The sequence below is a fragment of the Schistocerca americana genome, chromosome 1 (assembly GCF_021461395.2).
Source record: "Schistocerca americana isolate TAMUIC-IGC-003095 chromosome 1, iqSchAmer2.1, whole genome shotgun sequence".
Classification (NCBI taxonomy): domain Eukaryota; kingdom Metazoa; phylum Arthropoda; class Insecta; order Orthoptera; family Acrididae; genus Schistocerca; species Schistocerca americana.
Window position 1 is genome coordinate 1,043,213,524 of NC_060119.1, and position 21,805 is coordinate 1,043,235,328.

Genomic DNA, 21,805 nt, shown 5'->3' on the forward strand with positions numbered 1-21,805 from the left:
TCTTATACAGCTTCATACAAAACTACAACTTGACAGTAATATTTATGAAAAAAATTTAAGTAGCATATTAATGCACTTGCAAACACACATCAGGAAAAATAGCAATTTCATGCATAGCAACTCCTTGACGCATAGAGAAAAAAAAATGCACTAAGACTAAAGTCACAAAAGTCACACTATAACAAGTCTTCGTATGTGTCAGGAAAAATAAGCAGAAAAGAGAAGACGAATGCACAAGGAGAGAGGTAAAAAATTGCAGCCTTATCTTCACATAGTACGAAGCTACACTGCCATTCGACAGTGTCTTCTGAATGCTTTGTCACGCACTGTAACAATAATTCTTTCCTTAATGCATGACTTGGCTTACATCTTTATTACTAAGCTGGGTATGGCAGAATACGTCTTTGTTAAAACTTCACTTCGTAACGGATCTCTAAAATTTAGTAACTACGCTTGGAGACAGCCCGTACTAGGTGGCAACCGTGGCCTTAATTCGTCATCATAGCTCCAAAGAATGTCACGCCGTGATATGTTTTGCAGCTTTCATGTATTCCCGTTGTGTAGTATCCTGTTGAGCTGTGTGTCCAAACTTTATACTTTTCAAGTTAATATTATAGTAGCATTAACGTTATTTCGGTCTGATGTGTGAGGGTGTATATTTTGTAGGCCAGACCTTCAGTATGCTACGTCACTTATAGATGTCGTAATTACTTCTGACCTTTCTTTTATTAGGCGTTATCTAGTCCAGGCTTGTTCCCCGATCTGCACCTGCGAGCTGTCTCGCGCTCGCAAGCTTTTAGTGAGCAACAGGTCCGCCCGCGGTGCTTCATGGTTGTGGGAGGGTTTGGGAGGGGACGGGAAGGAAGGAAATAACAATACAGCTTCGCAAAAGAACCTGTAGTGGACGAGCCTTATATTATAGCCGATGATGTCAAGTCGCACTGAGATATATTGTTGCACGGTGGCTCATTAATGTGCTTCGCGGCAAATTTATTTTCTAAAACTGTTGCCCTGACCAGAAATGCCAATAAAATGAAATTTACATTTCTTGTAATATTGCTTCTCTGCACCCAAGTAATGAATGGTTACTTCAGTCACAGCGTTCAACATTACGTACTTTAGTTTTTGCACCTCTGCTACCTGCTCTTCGCTTTCTAAGTGTCCATAATATCAAATGGTTCAAATGGCTCTAAGCACTGTGGGACTTAACAGCGGAGGTCATCAGTCCCCTAGACTTCTACTTAAACCTAAATAACTTAAGGACATCAGACACATCCATGCCTAATATTGTTATTTACTTGTACTCGGAGCTTTGAAGCGCACTAAACGTTTCAAGACAATGAGCGTATAGACATCTTGCTCTGACGTATTGGAAACTGATTTTGGTGTATCTGACATTCACTTCGAACTTCCTAAATCAGCGTTCAAGCTGCTTATCATCGATAAAAGAGCCCCTCTCCACTTTAAGCACTGCGTCGTTACCACGTACACTCGACGCTACGGCTACGACGAGCCTAACACATTGCCATTCCTCTTAATAGTTTCCACTTCCCTTTCGGTACGTAATGACGTCTGACTATCCCACTTCTGACTATCACTTCCTAGGAGAGGACCGGGTGCGGGCGCTCGTGTTTGCGCTAGCCTAGCCGCCTCCTTAATAGACCTGATCTGTTCGACGATCGCGAGTTTATTTTGGTCTGTGTAATAAAAGGAAAGTTCAAATGTGTGTGAAATCTTATGGGACTTAACTGCTAAGGTCATCAGTCCCTAAGCTTACACACTACTTAACTTAAATTATCCTAAGGACAAACACACACACCCATGCCCGAGGGAGGTTTCGAACCTCCGCCGGGACCAGCCGCACAGGTCCTTGACTGCAGCACCCTAGAACGCTAGGCTAATCCCGCGCGGCTCTCTGTAATAGAAGATACACATAGGCTCTGTTTGAGCAGTTATGTAATTACCTGAGATTCAGTATAGCTGTTTGAACTACGCACTAGTGTGCCTCACATGAACTGAATTACTCTGTTGACGTCTAACTGGAGATTTAGAAATTGCGGTAACACATTTGCACAGTGAACCATTGGTGCACAGCACTGCACAGCTATCTGATGCCAAACATCAGGCTTCACGCTGGACCTCGAAAAGGCCTAATATCAGGGAAATGAATTCTTGCAAACTGATATTTCACGCCGTGCAGTTCGCAGTCCTGCATTCTGTGTACACGCAGTTCCCGTGATCTCTCCTGGAAATTTGTGGTAAGGTCTATGGGACCAAACTGCTGAGGTCATCGGTCCCTGCCGGTCGTTGTGGCCGAGCGGTTCTAGGCCCTTTAGTCCGGCACCACGCTGCTGCTACGGTCACAGGTTCGAATCCTGCCTCGGGCATGGATGTGTATGATGTCCTTAGGTTAGTTAGGTTTAAGTAGTTCTAAGTTCTAGGGGCTGATGACCTCACATGTTAAGTCCCATAGTGCTCAGAGCCAATCTTTAAGTGATAAAATTCTGCACGTCGCTATGTACGGTGTGTAACAGGTACAAGTGCAGATTTTTTTAATATGTGGTGCCTTCATATTTACATACACCAGAGTGTTGGTTATTTTTCCTCTGTGTGAAACAGTGTTCCTACAAATACATCAAAAACTTAACGACCTAATGTTTTCTGCATGGCCATACCTGAGCCGCAATGTGAACAACGTCCTGCAGTACAGACTATGTATCTTGCAGCCACGTGTTCACTCTTTAATATCTAACTTGTTGCCGTGAGGAAAACGAACATTACTGGCTTCCTTGTGCAACATGTACTCCTAGATACTATCCAACCCATAAAACATATACGTCTAGTAATAGCTATAATTGTTAGCCCACAAATGATGTAAATACTGATGTAATGTTGATCAGTTTACCGTCGCAGTCACTAATAGGAATATCTGCACTTGTGCGTGTTTCACGCTGCTATGTGTCTGGTACCTACATCTAATCGTTTGATGTTAACCTGGCACATTCCATTTCACCGGTTAAATTCGAGGTATGCGTAGCAGGTAGCCGATAGATGCTTAAACACTGGTCTACCAAATCTATAATACGTTCAAAAAATGGTTCAAATGGCTCTGAGCACTATGGGACTCAACATCTTAGGTCATAAGTCCCCTAGAACTTAGAACTACTTAAACCTAACTATCCTAAGGACATCACACACATCCATGCCCGAGGCAGGATTCGAACCTGCGACCGTAGCAGTCCCGCGGTTCCGGACTGCAGCGCCAGAACCGCACGGCCACCGCGGCCGGCTATAATACGTACAACGAGTTTCTCCGGGTCATATTTCGAAAAAAAAAAACCTCTTTGGTGGTAACCTTACGTTCCGATCACACTCAACGACGACAGTAATCTATGTTACAGGAATGCCTAGGGATGCGAAGAACACTTTTTGCTACTCAGCTGTTCTACAAGCTCTGCTGTGGAAATTTGTTTATCCCGAAATTCCCGACTGAAATCTCAAGCAGAGCGACTGAATCCATGCGTATGCACTGAAGAAGAGGTCTAGATAGAAGCGTAAGCGGAAGTTTGTCACGCGCTGAACAGTTAGTGACATTTAGATGTTGGTTGGAACTTTCATTCCACGATAATGTTCACAAATTTGACGTTGCAGCTGTTTATTCGTTGTGTAAATTGTGTGAATCCATGTTTTGTTTAAATAAAACACGAATTTTGGATTCTGTTTCACTTTGCATGCAATCTTAAAATTTTATCGTGTGGATATTATCATTATTTTTATATTCTTGTTAGACTCTCCGTTTTTCACATTTAAATATCGCACTGAAAACAGAAAAGTTTATCAAACGTGTTCTAATAATACTGTCCAACGCGTTCTGTACTGTCTGAAACAAGTCGTCTTCAAAGCACGAATCAAAACGTAGCAGTTTGTGTCTCATGGTTTGCTCTCCGCCGGCGTCTTCATTCATATTGCTGGGGCCGATGTAGCCACATCTCTCTTGGCTAGCTTTGTACATATTCCATCAAGTCTTCAGTCTGTCTAAAATCCAGTTTTCATTACAGCGAGGTCTCCCTGGGAAGCACATTATTCTAGTGGCGCTCAGAGGAAGCTTTCCCTATTCTCGAGTATCTGAATATATTGTTCGTGCAGTTGGTAGACCTCTCTAACAGCCCAGTCTCGCCCTCACCTTAACCGCCGCTGTTTCCCTGCGAGAAAACTGTGTGTTATTCCTGCAAGCTGGTGTAGACTGTCAACCGCAGTTTTAAGCAACCTACCAGCAATCTACAGGTCTAGTTAAGGGCTATGTCCACATGCCCGGGTTCCCGGTTTCGATTCCCGGCGGGGTCAGGGATTTTCTCTGCCTCCTGATGACTGGGTGTTGTGTGCTGTCCTTAGGTTAGTTAGGTTTAAGTAGTTCTAAGTTCTAGGGGACTGATGACCATAGATGTTAAGTCCCATAGTGCTCAGAGCCATTTGAACCATTTGAATCACATGTTTGGCATGGGATGGAGTGTACAAAACTGAACACGTACAAATACGAAAGAGCAGCGGAGGGCTTTTGCTGGTATACGCGTGTTTCTGTGTGAAGTCTTCAAAATCTTAATTGATGCGGTGCTTTATAAAAGTGGGAGCCCTGTCAAGTGTAACTCCCAGTCAGCGGAATGCAGTCCGACACTTGTCTTATTTGCTCCCAACTTAAGATGTTCTTCCTTATGAAAAGCTGACACGTGGGTATTTACGTGATTGAGTCTCACCTGAATATTACTGTAATAGCTTGACAGGCGCTCAAGGACAGTGGACGGACTTCCGTCTAGTGTGTCATACCCTTTGCTTTGCTTGGTCAGATGATGGCTATTTTAATGTAGCGCTACAAAAAATTAATCCCCTGTATACTGTATTGATCTCACTGTTTCTTCTCTAACCTACGACAAAAGCTATGTGATGTTTTCGCAGTTGTTATTTCCTTATGTACTGCAGTGTATCATACCAATTTGTGTTCAATACACTGAATTTTTGCATGTCTTAAATAGAATAGTTATAGTAAGCACTTTCTTCTTCTTCTTCTTCTTCCTTGTTCAGAAACACTAACCACATTCATTTCGGCATCTTCTTTTTCTTTATGTTTATTTACATATCACTGCCCACTGGCTTCCTCATACCCGAACGCCGGCCGCGATGCCCGTGCGGTTCTGGCGCTGCAGTCCGGAACCGCGGGACTGCTACGGTCGCAGGTTCGAATCCTGCCTCGGGCATGGATGTGTGTGATGTCCTTAGGTTAGTTAGGTTTAAGTAGTTCTAAGTTCTAGGGGACTTATGACCTAAGATGTTGAGTCCCATAGTGCTCAGAGCCATTTGAACCATACCCAAACATTTTGCAAGAACGTTCTCTTGTCTTGGTTGTCACAATTCCCCAGATCACCTTCCCGTTCCCATTAAGTTAAACGACGCCAACAGCAATTCGTTGTGCCAGCCTGCGAAGCGAAGCAATAACGCAAACTACTTTCAACTAGAAGGTTACTGTGTAACCCCGAACAAAGTCAATTTCCAATGAATAATGTAATCTGGTGACTTGTCGGCTAATAAATGGACTTTGAATGAGAATGCTGATGCTCCAATGTAAACTTTTCAGGCAACAATTGCACACTGTGTCTGCCAGTCAGCAACAGCATTAAATAGATGAAGTTATTTCCATGGAAATTAACTCATCCGTTTCACCGAATTCCGCATCGACTATGGTTGCCACGTGAAACAAACACAGCTCAGAAGAGGAAAAGTTGTGATTTTACTGTCACCTACGCTAAATTAACGGCCGTGTTGAGAGGAGAGCGAGCTCATACCTAGAAAGCGTTAGTTAGGAGCAAGAGAAAGTTGCAAAAAGACAATATTTGTACAAAGAAGACTCTCTTCGAATTCTAGAGAGAAAAAATCTTGAATGGAAAATTGGGTATAAAATGTAATTATATTTCAATTAGTGCGCTTAAAATGCTACGTAATTGTCGGTATGCGAAGTGGAACACAGCCACATTTTTTGTATTCCATGTTTGATCTGTTGGAAATAAAAATCGGGGCGTAGCAGTAAGAAAACAGAATAGCGACTTTAGCTTACCATAATTACATTTCCAGTTACCGTTTCACATATGGTTTATTGGCGTAAACAGAAATTATCTGGGAGTCGTGTTTCTGTGGGACCAAACTGCTGAGGTCCTTAGGCTTACACACTACTTAATCTAACTTAAAGTAACTTAGGCTAAGGACAACACACACACACACACACACACACACACACACACACACACACACACACACCCATGCCCGAGGGAGGACTCGAACCTCCGACTGGTGGAGCCGCGCGAACCATGGCAAGGCACCTCATACCGGCATTTCATCTGAACACACAAGTCGCCTAATTCCCGTAAATTCCGGGGAGGGGGGCGATGAACTCTCATGTCACGTCCAGTCACATCCCAATTGTCTTCCACCAGGTTCAGATCTGGTGAGTTTTGGGGCCAACACAGCAACTGGAATTCGCCACTATGTTCCTCGAACCGCTCTATAACATTCCTAGCCTTGTGACATGGTGCACTATCTTTTTGAAAAATGCCACTCCCGTCGGGAAAAATGATCGTCATGAAGGGGTGTACGTGGTTCGCAACCTGTGTACGATACTCCTTGGCCGTCATGGTGCCAAAATGGAGCCGCCGCCAGGCTGTCTCCGTCCCAAAGCAGAGGTGTCAAGGAGCTGTTCCCCTGGAAGACGTCAGATTCGCGCCCTCCCATCGGCATGATGAGGAAGGTACTGGCATTAATCAGACCATGCGACTCTCTGCCACTACGCCAATGCCCAGTGCCGATGATCACGTGCCCGTTTCAGTCGTAGCTGCCGATGTCGTGGTATTAACACTGGCACATGCATGGTATGACCTGAAAATTTAAGGGAACGCAGGATTCGGCTACGATTGTGGAAAGGGTCATAATCAGTAACTGTTCTTCCCCCTTTACAGTTACACACATTTATTTTTAGAACAGTAATTCCAGACTCAACAATAAATAAAAAAAATACCACACGCTATTAATGAAGGAATAAACAACTGTGTAAATAATAGTGCTTTCAGTGCGTTACAATTTAGCAAATCACCATAAAAAAAAGATACAGATAATGTAAAAAAATAACAAGCTACTGTGAGAATGTTTGAGAACTCGCTGCAATTACAACTTACAGTTATTTAAATATTAAAAAGTGGCCACAAGCGCAGACAGAAGGTATCAGACGCCAGGAATGACACTAAATACGGTTTTAAGGCTTACTGCTAAAATACAAATATTGAATTATTTTTTTCTTAGCAATGACCACAATCACGGCTGAAGGCCTTACACGCCAGGAACGGCAATTATATAAAAAATTTTGAAACCTGCTGTAAAAAAGCAAATACAAGCAAAGGTTAATTAAAAGAAACAAGCAACTGACCACCAAACGGGTGAAATAAGATGATGTAAACTTTGTAACACAACACTTACACTGCTAGATTTATTCCAGAAGGCGACCGGAACTATTAACTAGACATACATAAACTTTAATGTAAGCATTACAAGGTATGGTAATAAATAATGCAATAATAAAACACAATGACCAATCACAGACGGTGCTCCAGGAATCGACCTCTGAGAAGGTCTGGCAACAAACACTTTCGCGAGCGATGAGATAGGAAGCCAAGAGTTGCATTCACTTCACAAGATGTTAACTCAGGTTAGTGGCAGTCTGACGGATGACTAAAGACAATCTTGCTGAAGCTACCTGACGTCCAATAAACCAAATGCAAGAATGGAACAATACGCCAAAGCCGGAACCGGCGGGCTGCACTACGCCCCCAGAATACTGTGCTTAGAGCGCCCGGAACGAGAAAGGAATCACTACCACCACAGTAGAAGAATCACCAACCGACCTTCACTCAATAAAGCTGTCAAAACTACACGCCTTACCGGACAGCAGCGGCAAGGCGAGGAAATGTACACTGCTGTTTCAAACACTAACCTCCAGGGCCGGTAACTGGTTTCACCAAGCACTCCACTCGCTGCTCTTTGCCTCAGCGACACTATGAGCAGTATGAGCAGCAACACGAACGCATGTCACTGGAGAATCGCGAGATCTCACAATGGTGGAGGTTTCTCTACTTGGATTGAAATGCTCTCATCTTAAAGCCTGCAGGATCTGGTTTACGACGAGGCAGTGCATCCTCGTGACCACAGCCCTTCCTTCTGGCTAGTCCATACGCGCCGCCAGCGGTCCCAGAGTGGTGACGCACTGCACAGGTCTGACTCCTCCTCAGTCATCAACCAAACTGCCACACTCACACGACACGGGAAAACAACGACGTCACCCCAAAGATAGGGCAACGGTTACTACACATCGATAACCGGCGCTGCTGCCACTAGCGGACAGGCAACGCTTGCGAAACCAGTGGCGCCAGTCAAGACGAGAAGAAGACAAACAACCGCAAACCATGCCAACAGAGGGCGGAAACCTACAAACAGCACCAACGCGAGCCGCAGCACGGCTCACATGCGGAGGCCCGTCGTTAGGGGTGTTGGGTGGACTGTGTTCAGACGCACTTGATCTCTGCCCCGCATTAAAGCCTGACGTTAGTTCCTCCACAGTTAGCTGGCTGTCCTGTTTTACCAGTCTGCCCAGCCTACAACGTCCGACAACTGTGATGAGAGGTGACCGCCCAACCCCACGACGTCTGGACGTGGTTTCACCTCGATTTCGTCTCGTGTTGACGTCACTCACCACACCAGTCCTCTAACGTTCCGAAATGCTCGTGCCGAGCCCCCGGGCCATCATAATCTGCCCTCGGTCAAACTCAGATTGCGCGTCTCACCCATTCTACACCCGGACAGCACGCTGACTGATACAACATTCACCGTGCGTGTGTCTAACTAGCAGTCATTCCCTTCCAGGTGACGCTGCTATAGCCTGGACGGGTTTATATTAATGATCGGTGGTCATAATGTTCTGGCTGATCAGTATATATCGACGTACTGATTCAAAATGACATTTTTTTTCTTTTTTGAGTCATCAGTCTTCTGACTGGTTTGATGCGGCCCACCACGACTTCCCCTCGTGTGCCAACCTCTTCATCTAAAAAAAATCGTTCAAATGGCTCTGAGCACTATGGGACTTAACATCTGTGGTCGTAAGTCCCCTAGAACTTAGAACTACTTAAACCTAACCTACCTAAGGACATCACACACATCCATGCCCGAGGCAGGATTCAAACCTGCGACCGTAGCAGTCGCGCAGTTCCGGACTGCGCGCCCAGAACCGCTAGACCACCGCGGCCGGCTCTTTATCTCAGAGTAGTACTTGCAACCTTCGTCCTGAATTATTTGCTGGATGTATTTCAATCTCTGCCTTCCTTTACAGTTTTTGCTCTCTACAGCTACCTCTAGTACCTTAGAAGTTATTCTCTTACGGTCCGACAGATGTCCTATCGTGTAGTCCCTTATCCTTGTCAGTGTTTTCCACATATTCCTTTCCTCTCCGATTATGCGCAGAACCTCCTCATTTCTTACGTTATCAATCCGACTAATTTTCGATATTCGTCTGTAGCGCCACATCTCAAATGCTTCGATTATCTTTTGCTCATGTTTCACTGACAAACAGCGCTGCCCTCCAGACGTACATTCTGAGAAGTTTCTTCCTCAAATTAAGGCCTATGTTTGATAGTAGTAGACTTCTCTTGGCCAGGAATGGCCTTTTTGCCAGTGCTAGTCTGCGTCTGGTGTACTTGCTCCGTCCGATATCGGTCATCTTACTGCCTAGGTAGCAGAATTCCATAATTTCATCAACTTTGTGACCATCAGTCCTGATTTTTTTCTCGCTGTTCTCATTTCTGCCACTTCTCATTACTTTCGCCTTTCTTCAATTTATTCTGAAGTAATATTCTGTATTCATTAGACTGTTCATTCCACTCAGTAGATCATGTATTTTTTATTTTATTTTATTTTTTTTTCACTTTCACTGAGTATACCAATGTCGTCAGCGAATCGTGTCAATGATATCTCTTCACCTTGAATTTTAGTTCTACTCCTGAACCTTTCTTTTACTTCCATCATTCCTTCTTCTATGTACAAATTGAACAGTATGGGCGAAAGACTACATCCCTGCCTTACACCATATTTTAATCTGAGCGCTTCATTCGTGGTCAAATGTTCAAATGTGTGTGAATTCCTAAGGGACCAAACTGCGGAGTTGATCGGTTCTTAGACTTACACACTACTTAAACTAACTTATGCTAAGAACACCACACACACCCATGCACAAGGGAGGACTCGAACCTCCGGCGGGAGGGGCCGCGCAGTACGTGGCATGGTGCCTTAAACCGCACGGGCACTACGCGCGGCTCATTCTTGGTCGTCCACTCTTACTATTCCCTCTTGGCTCTTGTACATATTGTATATTATCCGTCTCTGTCTATTGCTTACCCCTCTTTTTATCATAATTTAGAACCACTTGGATCATTTTACATTGTCGAACGCTTTTTCCAGGTCGACAAATCCTATAAATGTGTCTTGATTTTTATTTAGTCTAACTTCCATTGTCAACCGCAGCGTCAGAGTTGCCTCCTTCAGTATATTATCCTTGTCAGCAGTTTGGATAAATGAGCCGTTAAGCAGATTGTGTGATAATTGTCATATTTGTCTGGTCTTGCAGTCTTCGGAATTGTGTGGATGATACTTTTCCGAAAGTCAGGTAGTATGTCGCTAGAATGATACGTTCTACACACCAACGTGAATAGTCGTTTTGTTGCCACTTTCCCTAATGATTTTAGAAATTCTGATGGAATGTTATCTATCCCTTCTGCCTTATTTGAATCAATCACTTCTGCCGTATTTGATCGTAAGTCCTCCGAACCTCTTAAATTCTGATTCTAATACTGGACCCCCTAACTCGACTCCTGTTTCTTCTATCACATCAGACAAATCTTCCCACTCATCGAGGCCTTCAGTGTATTCCATCCACCTACACGCTCTCTTCTCTGCATTTAACAGTGGAATTCCCGTTGCTCTCATGAAGTTACCACCCTTGCTTTTAATTTTACGGAAGGTTGTTTTGACTTTGCTATATGCTGAATCAGTCCTTCCGATAATCATTTGTCTTTCGATTTCTTCCGATTTCTTCACATTTTTCACGCCACCATTTCGTCTTAGCTTCCCTTCACTTCCTATGTATTACATTCCTCATTATTGCACGCAATAAGCTTTCTGATTTTAATTTTGATGCTTGCACGTTATGTGCTCACTTGCTGATAGGCTATATCCGCCGTTTTAAAATAGGATAATTGTACAGTAGATCGACAGCTGTAAATACAATTTAAGGTTGTCCGTTGTAAAATAATACTCTTTGTAGGTTAGTAAGCCAAACATACGATGATGATGATGATGATGATGATGATAATGATGATGATTGGTTTGCGGGGCGCTCAACTTCGAGGTTATCAGCGCCCGTACAAGTTCCCAATGTCTGCTCATCCCAGTCTCGCCACGTTCATGAATAATGATGAAATGATGAGGACAACACAAACACCCAGCCGTCTCGAGGCAGGTGAAAACAAACGTACAATGATGGTAACAGGTTGGTGGATAAGTTCGTAGCGTTTTTGCTTTGCAAGTTGGTATCCCGGTTGCTACGGGTTTATTAGTCGACTGTCATTTTTTATTTATAGTCCACTGTCGCTATTTGAGTTTACATATCGTCATTTTGTCGTCTGGGGTAGATAGTGGGTATGTGGACGTTAGAAAATGGGGTGCCAAGTGGAGAAATCGGAACATTTTTTTTTTCTTTTTCAGTTCAGCAGAGGAGTGACAACTGCTGAAGCAGCGAGATATATTTGCGCCATGTATGGGGCAAATGCCATTGAACAGAGCACGGCAAGAACATGTTCTTCTCGTTTTAAGGAGGATCGTTTCAACACTAGTGACTCGACAGACTCAGGAAGACGTTACGGGTTTGATGAGAATCGTTTTAAACGCATTAATACACGTTGATCCCTGTCAGTGTACTCGAGAACTGGCAAATATGAATTGCGATCGTCCCACCATCGTGATACTCCTGCATATCCACTAACTATCTCCAAATGACAAAATGATGATATGTAAACTCAAATAGCGACAGTGGACTATAAATAAAAGATGACAATCGACGAATAAACCAGTAGCAACAGGAATACCAACTTGCAAAGCAAAAACGCTACGAACTTATGCACCAACGTGATACCACCACTGTATATTACTGAAATACCAAAAGTATTATTTTACAACGGACAGACAAACTATAATTACAGTGCCGGCCTTGGTCGCCTAGCGGCTCTAGGCGCTTCAGTATGGAACCGCGCGACCGCTGCGGTCGCAGGTTCGAATCCTGCCTCGGGCATGGATGTGTATGATGTCCTTAGGTTAGTTAGGTTTAAGTAGTTCTAAGTTCTAGGGGACTGATGACCTCAGATGTTAAGTCCCATAGTGCTCAGAGCCATTTGATCCATGTAATTACAGCTGTCGATCTATTGTACAATTATTCTATTATAAAACGGCAGATACAGCCTATCAGCAAGCGAGCACATAACATGCAAGCACCAGAATTAAAATCAGAAAGCTTACTGCGTGCAGTAATGAGGAATGTAATAAATAGGAAGTGCAGGGAAGCTAAGACGAAATGGCTGCATGAAAAAGTGAATAAATCGAAAAAAAAAAAAATGATTGCCGGAAGGACTGACTGACTCAGCATATAGCAAAGTCAAAACAACCTTCGGTGCAATTAAAAGCGAGAGTGGTAGCATCGTGAGAGCAACGGGAATTCCACTGTTAAATGCAGAGGGGAGAGAGGGTAGGTGGAAAGAATACACTGAGGGTTCAAAAATCTCGTGTATGGATACGGCATGCTCTGATCCAAAATCACGAAAGTCAGCTGCTGGCCATACGTGCAGCTCTGCTTGCTTATCATCAATTGCCTAGTGAACAACACCGACCATTCCTATCCTGTACCGTTTCTGGCGATAAGAAATTCTCTCTCTGTGCTAACGCAAGTAAAATAATGGAATGCTGAGCAGAAACAAAGCGGCAACTGCCCGTGCAAAGACTTGCGCGCATCCACAAACAAAATGTTAGGCATTTGGTGGAACAAAGACCGTATGCTGTACTACGAATTGCTTCCCCGATTTGTAATCATCACTGCTGACATTTATTGTGAACAACTGAGACGTATCGCAGACGCAATCGAAGAGCAACAACCAGGAAGAGATGATACTCCACGATAACGTTCGCCTGTATTCTGCTAGACTACCGACAAACACTATACGCGATTTGGCTTGGGAAGTCATTCCGCGCCCACGTTATTCACCTGATCTTGCAGCCTAAGGTTTTCACCTTTTCCGCTCCCTACTGAACAACCTACAAGGAACGTCCTTTCCGGATGAAAATGCGCTACGAACATTGGTCGACGAGATGGTTGCCTCAGAACCACGTGATCTACACAATCGCAGAATCGAAAAGTTAAGTCAGAGTTTTCAGACTGTTGTAAGTAGGGAAGGGGAATATATTATTGAAGACTAATGCTTGTGTTATGTGTATCTGTTGTGATGGAAAAACGTTACGAATTTAGGTACTAACCAAATATCTCCGTTCTATTTGTTTGTAGACTACGTTTGAAAATGACCTGTAAAGCAGAAATTGGCCGATGGTTCAAGAGGTATTTTTTATTTTGTTTTACACGTCTAGTTCCGTAGGACCAAACTGAGTAACAAATCTCCAAGGTCATAGAACTTGACAGCACATGAAATTACAACTAAACTTAATAACAGGTAAACTAAAATGTTCATGAATCCAAAAAAAGACATGCCATACGTTTATGTAAACGCAATCAACAATATAACACAGGAACAAGCTTAGTTTTTCAAGGAACTCCTCAACAGAATAGGAATGACCGATGAGGAAACTTCAGTTTCGATTTGAAAGCGCTTGAATCACTGCTTTGATCTTCGCTTCCTGAAAACGGATGCAGCAGTATACGGCACACCTTTCTGCGCAAGACTCAGGAAGTGCGGTCCAAATGCAGATTCGATTTCTGCCTAGCATTAACTGAGTGAAAGCTGCTAATTCTTTGGGATTAGCTAATAATTTTAATAAGAAACGACAGTAAAGAATACATATATTAAGAGACCAATGTCAGAATATCCAGACCAATGAACAGAAGTCGACAAGAAATTCGCGAACTTACTTATTGCCCGAACCGCCCGTTTCTGAGCCAAAAATATCCTTTGAAAATGGGAAGAGTTACCCCAAAATATAATACCATACGTCATAAGCGAATGAAGATAAGCAAAGTAGATTACTGTTGAGCTTCACTAATCATAAGCCCTTTCTGTGTAATTAAAACGTCGGGTTTTGTTGAATTGTGAATTAGAAACTGCAAAAAGTGAGTCTTAATGTGATTCAGCGTTAGCTGATTTCTTACAAGCCATGAAGTTATGTCATTAACTGCACTATTTGAAACAGTGCCAACTGTATACTTGTCAAGAACAGTCGAATTGGGAAACGTTCAAGATTTCTTTCACGAATATTCAGCTATTTTCTCCCACACGAAGAAATGATGGACAGTTTCGTCAGTCGCAGATTTTGTGTACTCTTTCTCGTGCAGACTGTTAAAACGGACACGAAAAGATCGTCTATATTGTTTCCGCGTGCATCATATTGTCCGCCGCAGGTCGTTCTGCACTGGAGAATCGGAAATTTCGCGACCCGCTGACTCTATTGCCGTAGCAGCGTGGATGGCTGATTTATTGACTGTTTCGCTATAGGAAAGTTACTTTGCATATGAAGTATGCTTTGATGACGGAACAGACCACTCAGCAATTTTGTGCTCCATTTCTTCAGCCAATTACTAGTGCCCTGACCCGACAAAGCTGTTAAATTGTCCGTACGGAGACGGGCGTCTTTCTGGACTCTATCCAGCCTTTGACAGCCTGGTGAAGTATGTTGTTATTTTCCGCAGATTAGAACCGTTACTGTAATTGGAGTGAAAAGCTGTCATTCATTCTACGTACAGTAATATTTTTTGCTCAATTATCTGCCACAGAATTACACGGCTTTTCTGAAAGACATTTCGCACACTCTTAACGAAACACCTCTGTGATCCCCAAAATCCTGTTTCAGGTATTCTTCATTGTGCTTTATTAAGACGTGATCATATTGTATTAATGGTTTTAAGATTACCACAAATCTCTAGTTCCCTGCTTGGACTGATACTCTTTAAAATTTGTTGCACGTTCGATTTTGAGTACACAATTTCACAAATTGTTTCGCAAAACTATTTCTTTTTCGTTTATTGATGTACATGGAGTCATAGAAGGGTCGACGGTGTTTTTCAGAACGAAGAAACTTGTGAATGAAGTTTTCCTCTTCGTAATTAAAGTTTGAATCAATAACTGTTCTCTGTAGATTTGCTGCATTAAATAGAATTTTTTTCTGATATAACTGAGTCAAGAATATGGGATTGTGGGTCCACCTTGATGCAAAACACTTTTGTTATTTATTTATTTAGTCTAAGAGTAGTTTCAGCAACAAATATCACCGTCGTCAGTGGGTTCTTTGATTCTAGAACATGCAGAAATAACATACTTAAAAACATTGTAAACATAATTATATGTGTACTATTTGATTCAATATATTGTTTTCCGTGAACGATTTCGTAATACCTTATTTAATGTACGCCACAGAATGGTTTTACGATTTTTTTACATTTGTATGTTTTTTGTGGCCGTTTTTTCTCAGCATGCATCTGTTAGTGTTAGTAAACAAATACAAGAATGTGAATTTATGAATGCCAGCGTTATACAATCGGGATTACGGTAGTGTCGTGGATACAGTTTCGATGTGTAGTAGGTTGTTACGTAGTTTGTCATGTACTCACATTCGTTAGACGGCTTGCAGATACTTTAAGACACACAAAATCATAACTTTCGCACCTTGTTCGTAACCCAAAACATAACGCCATCTTGCTGTTCGCGCGTGTCGCGATAAATGTGTCGCATATTGCGAGAAGGGTTTGAAAATTGTAGCGGGAGTTTGACGACTTTTGTTCCTTATTTATGTCTGTGCGTGTTGCAACAGCGCACTCTTTACCGCTGTAAAAGAACTAACACTCTCTTATCACACAAAGTGACATAAATAAGGAACAGAAGTCGTCAGAAAAGCCGCTACAAGTTTCATAACCTCGCAATATGTGATACATTTATCGCGATACATGTGAGCAGCGAGACGGCTTAATGTTCTGGATATCGAACAAGGTACGAAAGTTATTTTTTTATGTGTTAAAAGTAGCTGCAAGCCGTCCAACGAACTTGAGTACATAACAAACTACGTAACCACCTCGTACACATCAAAACTGTATCCACAACACTACCCCAGTCCCAACTGTATAACGCTGACATACGTAAGTTCATGTTTTTGTATTTGTTTCTTAACAGCCACTCAAACAATTACAGATGATATGATGTATGCCGGGACCAAAAAATAAAAAAATTTTTTTTAAAAAAAGTGACGTATAGTAAAAAAGGTATTATGAAATTGTTCACAGAAAACCATATTTGGAACCAACGATACACATGTAATAATGTTTTATAGGTATGTTATTTCTGCATGTTTTAGAACCAAAGAACCCACTTATGATAGTGATACCCGTCACTCAAAATATTTTGGGAATAAATAAATAAATAGATAAATAAGCAAATAACAGAAGTGTTTTGCTTCAAAGCGGACCGACACTTCGATATTGTTGCTTTTGTATGCAAACACGGACCAGTGGAAGAGTTTCAAGATAAAATCATTGCTATAAAATTGAGTCATTTACACGCGAAACTAAATCCTAAATGGATGGCAAAATGTTCTGAATTGTTCGCGTCATATTCCTCAAACTTCTCCAATCCTTGATGTTTCAACTCATCTGCAGGGATCTTTCCTAGGAGTCTTCTATTGTCTATCAAGTTCTTATATCCCACACTTAACTTTGCTCGAGAATGTAGTGATTACGCAGTAAATCTTCTAAACTTTGCAATCGAAAAATTGGGGAAAATTAAATTCCAGTATCCTGCGCTTATCATCTATAGATAAGTGTCAGTACGCGACTAGATTCAAATGGTTCAAATGGCTCTGAGCACTATGGGACTCATCATCTTAGGTCATAAATCCCCTAGAACTTAGAACTACTTAAACCTAACTAACCTAAGGACATCACACACACCCATGCCCGAGGCAGGATTCGAACCTGCGACCGTAGCAGTCCCGCGGTTCCGGACTGCAGCGCCAGAACCGCTAGACCACCGCGGCCGGCCTACGCGACTAGAGCCGACAAAGTAAGAGTTGTGTTATTGTGGTCGAAATATCGCCAACGCCGCTGTAGATAAGCTGTTTCACATTTAGAGTGACCAAAGAGAATATTCAGCTTTGGATACGTTTTTGTCTCGACTTGGTGAACATACTGTTCTCCCTGTGCGAGAGTTTGACAGTAACAAATGATCGCCGGCAAGCAGATGTCGATAGAATCGTTATTTTCAGGTAAGAGACTGTATAATAAAGCGAGCAAAAGAAAGAAATTACTAGGAACTATATATCAAGTCGTGTTGGTGCCCACTTTTTTTTTCAGTCTTGAGCTATGTCCTTGCACTGTGAGAGGTTATATGAAAAACTATCAACTCTTTATCGGACGAGCAGTTTACTACAGAGAAGTTCTTGCGCTATGCTGGGAAACGTCGCGTGTGTGTTGAGGCACAAGAAAAGAGGCTTATGCTGAATACTTCCCATATAATCAAAATAACTCAAGAATCACACTTCCCATATACATTCAGCCACTTCTGGTTGTTGCCTCCAATTTCAAGTTCATATGCTAATCCATTCGCTTCTTGCACTTGAAGCATGCGTATTGCCGCGCATTGTCCGGTGAGATACCTGGGCCCTGTGGGGGAAACGTCTTTGAAACGGGCGTTCGCTGTTGGGTCACCTGCTTTGTGATGGCATGGTCTGCATCGAAAAACTGGGGGTAGCGAACATTGTCGCCATGTTTGTTTGTTTCTTTCTCCGTTTCTCATTTTTTTTAAAATTAGGGTTTTTAAGAATCTGATACTCTCAGTCCGAACAAAACGGAACTATCCACATGAAAGTTAAAATAATCTGTAAAAGTTCTAGTTATCAAGAGATAGAAAGAGTAAGCTTCTTCATTTATCTTTCTTCTTATAAAGGTCACTGATTCTGTCACTCGTAATTTGTTGTACCAATTTTGCTTTAGTAGACGGAACCTTGTTGCACTTTTTCACATTGATAAAGACCTTCACGTAATTCGGTGTCAACTGGCGTCTATCACACTGTTTAGTGAAGTCAATAGCCATACCTGTTTTCCAGATTTTAACTGAGATGTCCATATATTTCGAAACAGCCTTTGAAACCTGGGCAGGTGCATATTTCAAAATTTTAAACATGGCTGACGCAGCAGCTGTTAAAAATCTTCATGGTAAATGATGATAGCCTAACAGTTGCAGGATAAAGATTTATTGAAATCCTTGACCACGGTTTCGGTACATCTAAATATACCTTCATCAGAAGCAAAAGTACACCTGAACAGGAAGACACCTTCATTAAGAAAAAACTTAGCAACATAACTAAGATAGAAGAAAAAAATAAACACTTACAGCTTTAAGTAACGATGAAATTACCAGAGTGTTACCAGCACAAAAACTTTTAGTCACTTACTAAAATCACGTCCTTGCAGTGGAATGCTTTAGAAGGAAATTTTTTCAAAAATAATCCTGTGTTGGGTAATAAGATTTCTTTCTATGCTCATTACGTTGATAGCATAATATTTAAAGGGAGTGACCAAGACCTGCAACTAATGCTTCATGTTTTTAACAGTTTTCACGAAAAAATGAATTTCTCAAAAGAGATGCAAAACGATGAGAGAGAACTCAATTTTCTTGATTTGAAGCTTAAGTTATTTGACGACCCCATTAGCTTCGACAGTTTTCGTAAAAATACTTTTTCTGATAATATTTCCCAGCAGATTCTAGTCTTCCACAAACACAGAAAATTGCCGTCTTTCACTCTGCAGTTCATCTTGCCGTGAGCACACCTTTAGAACAGGATTGTTTAGAAAAAGAAATATCTTTAGTAAAATCCATAGCTACTAACAATGGATACGACCCTATGTTTATTGACCAAATTTGTAGGAAAAAAACTGCTGTAAAATGTTCATCCTTAGGAGGTAACAGGGTGATGAGGGCAATAACTTTATTTCTATTCCATTTTTGGGGAACGTATCATATAAGAAAAGGAGACTTCTTCTGAAGCAATACGGTTAATACGGTTACAGAGTTGCCTTTTCCGTAAACAATAGCTTAAAACAGAGAGTGGTTCGTACTATTGGGGCACGGGAAGAGCTCGGCATTAAATCCGGAGTTTGCAAAATTACTTGTAACGACTGCCCCAACTATTACGTTGGACAGACAGGTAGACCCATCAAGGTAAGATGTAAAGAACACATGCTAGGTAAAAATGGGATAAACGTGTACAATTCCACGTTTGCTGAACATCTGTTGCCCTTAACAACATACGCCACGTGAACTGGATGACGTAGAGTCGTTGACCGTGCGAAAAACATGGTGTGGCCAGATGAATACCCGATACTTTTAACGTTTGTCCTTAACATTTATAGTGATCGAGAACGCCATTTTCAGAGACAACTGCAAGCGTTTGAGCTGGGATATCAGGAATTCTACGTCTCAATACCGTCTCTCCTTTGGCCCTGCCGATGATGACAGTGGCTCGCATAACCTGGTGCCGTCACTCTGTGATGCATAACCTAGTGCCGTCACACGATCTTAGTGCAACGAGGCAAATTGAAATGCAAAGAGAAAAAATAAGTCAGTATTCAAGTATTACGATAATATCACAATCCAATGCACTTCCAAAACATTCTATGTACTGCGAAATATTTTCATGCGCATACGTTACATTGTTGCAGAGCTTAGTGATGGTTTTATTCCATAGGAATGCTTCTGCTGTCCTATACTTATGTATGTACTTATTTCAAATGTCGAAACAGTTACAAACTAATCTCTACGGTAAACTTAATGCATTTATTTGCTAGTTCACGTTCGTGGATTACTTGAGTCACGTTACCCATCCCACTGGAAAAGTAGTCACGTCGATCGTTACAACGTAAAATCTTTTTTTTTTCCCCGGAATAAAAGGTAGCCCATCTGTTAATTCAAGGTGTAAGCTTTTCCATAGCAAGTTCATCCAAATCCGTCCATCCTTTTCAGCGTGAAGGAGTAACAGACTTACTCCACACACACTTACGCATTTATAACCCGTACTGACAAGCCAAAACATTACAGCCACTCCCCACCGCTGCGTTGGATGCCACCTGCTGGCGTTGCGAGCACGGGACGCGATAGCGAAAGTATGTGAACGACGGGGGATCACTCCAGCGCAGATATGGGCTGCAAACGGGAAAATCCATAGAGATAAGCGACCTCGACGAAGACAGATTATTATTACGCAGAACCTGGGAACGAGTATCTCGAAAACGGCGAAGTTGGTCGAATGTGCTTCTGGAGTAACACCTACGGAAGGAAGTAGAAAGACAGTGAAACTATCACTAGGCACTAAATGGTTGGAAGTCCACGACTCTTCACAGATCGTGGGGTTCCGAGGCTCCTCTCCTGTGTAAAGTAGGATAGATTGTAATCTGTGGCATTTCTGCCGAAAGAGCACAAAGCTGGTTCACGCACAAGTGTTTCAGAACACACCGTAGGTCGTACATTGTTGAACAAGGAGCTCCATAACAGACCGCCCCACGTGTTCACATGTTGACCCAATAATATCGTCAGTTACGATTACAGTGGGTGGAGGACCATGGGCATTCGACCATCGATCTATGGAAATGTGTCGGATCTTCGGGTGGGAGAAGTATTATGCTATGGGAGACATTCTCCTGTGCTTACATGGTAGTAATCGAAGACACGCTGACAGATGCGAATTACCTGCAATCCCTTCATGCGATGTCGCTTCCAGCAGTATAATTGTCCGTGTCTCGGAGCCAGAAACGTGGTACAGTGATTTGAGGAGGGTTATGTCTCGAAAACCAAATTCGCCTGATCTAGATCCTATGGAACCCATCTGGGTCACTACCTGGAGCCATCACTGCGTAAACAAATCAGCGGCTGATTATTTTTGGCACATTACGTGATATGTGCGTAGACATCTAATGCCACATACCTTCACATCCTACCAACAAACCGTCGGATCCCTGATAAGCAGAATCAGTGATGCATTTCGTTCTAAAGACGGGCAAACAGGCTGTTAAGCAGGTGGTCATTATGTTTCGGCTCGCAAATGCATCTGGGAATTCTATTAAGCTGCTGTGTGTCATACACTTTGGTTACCCTAAGTCGTGTATGTCCAACGCCAGAATGTCCCTCTGGAGAAAGAAAAAACGAATTATCATCCCCATCCGCTCGCAATCTTGTTTTGTGCTCAATCTTTAATACCGTCGTCGTGGATCGGATGTTAAACCCTAAACTTCTTTTTAACATTTCCTTGCAGGTCGTGAAGGCCCCACTGTGGTGGCAGTGAAGACGCTGAAGGAGAATGCGACGGAGAAGGAACGAGCGGACCTGGTCCAGGAGCTGCAGGTGATGAAGATGCTGGAGCCACACCCTAACGTCGTGCGGCTGCTCGGCTGTTGCACGGAGAAAGGTGAGCAGTG

At 42.5% G+C, this 21,805-nt stretch overlaps 1 protein-coding gene across 1 annotated transcript in view; it reads left to right on the top strand.

The window, feature by feature from the left end:
* LOC124596169 (tyrosine kinase receptor Cad96Ca) overlaps positions 1–21,805 on the top strand; it is a 500,081-nt gene that overhangs the window by 412,792 nt on the left and 65,484 nt on the right. Inside the window, exon 7 of the mRNA XM_047135210.1 lies at positions 21,643–21,795. Within this exon, the coding sequence (XP_046991166.1) occupies positions 21,643–21,795 (153 nt within the window). The remainder of the gene's footprint in view (positions 1–21,642; positions 21,796–21,805) is intronic.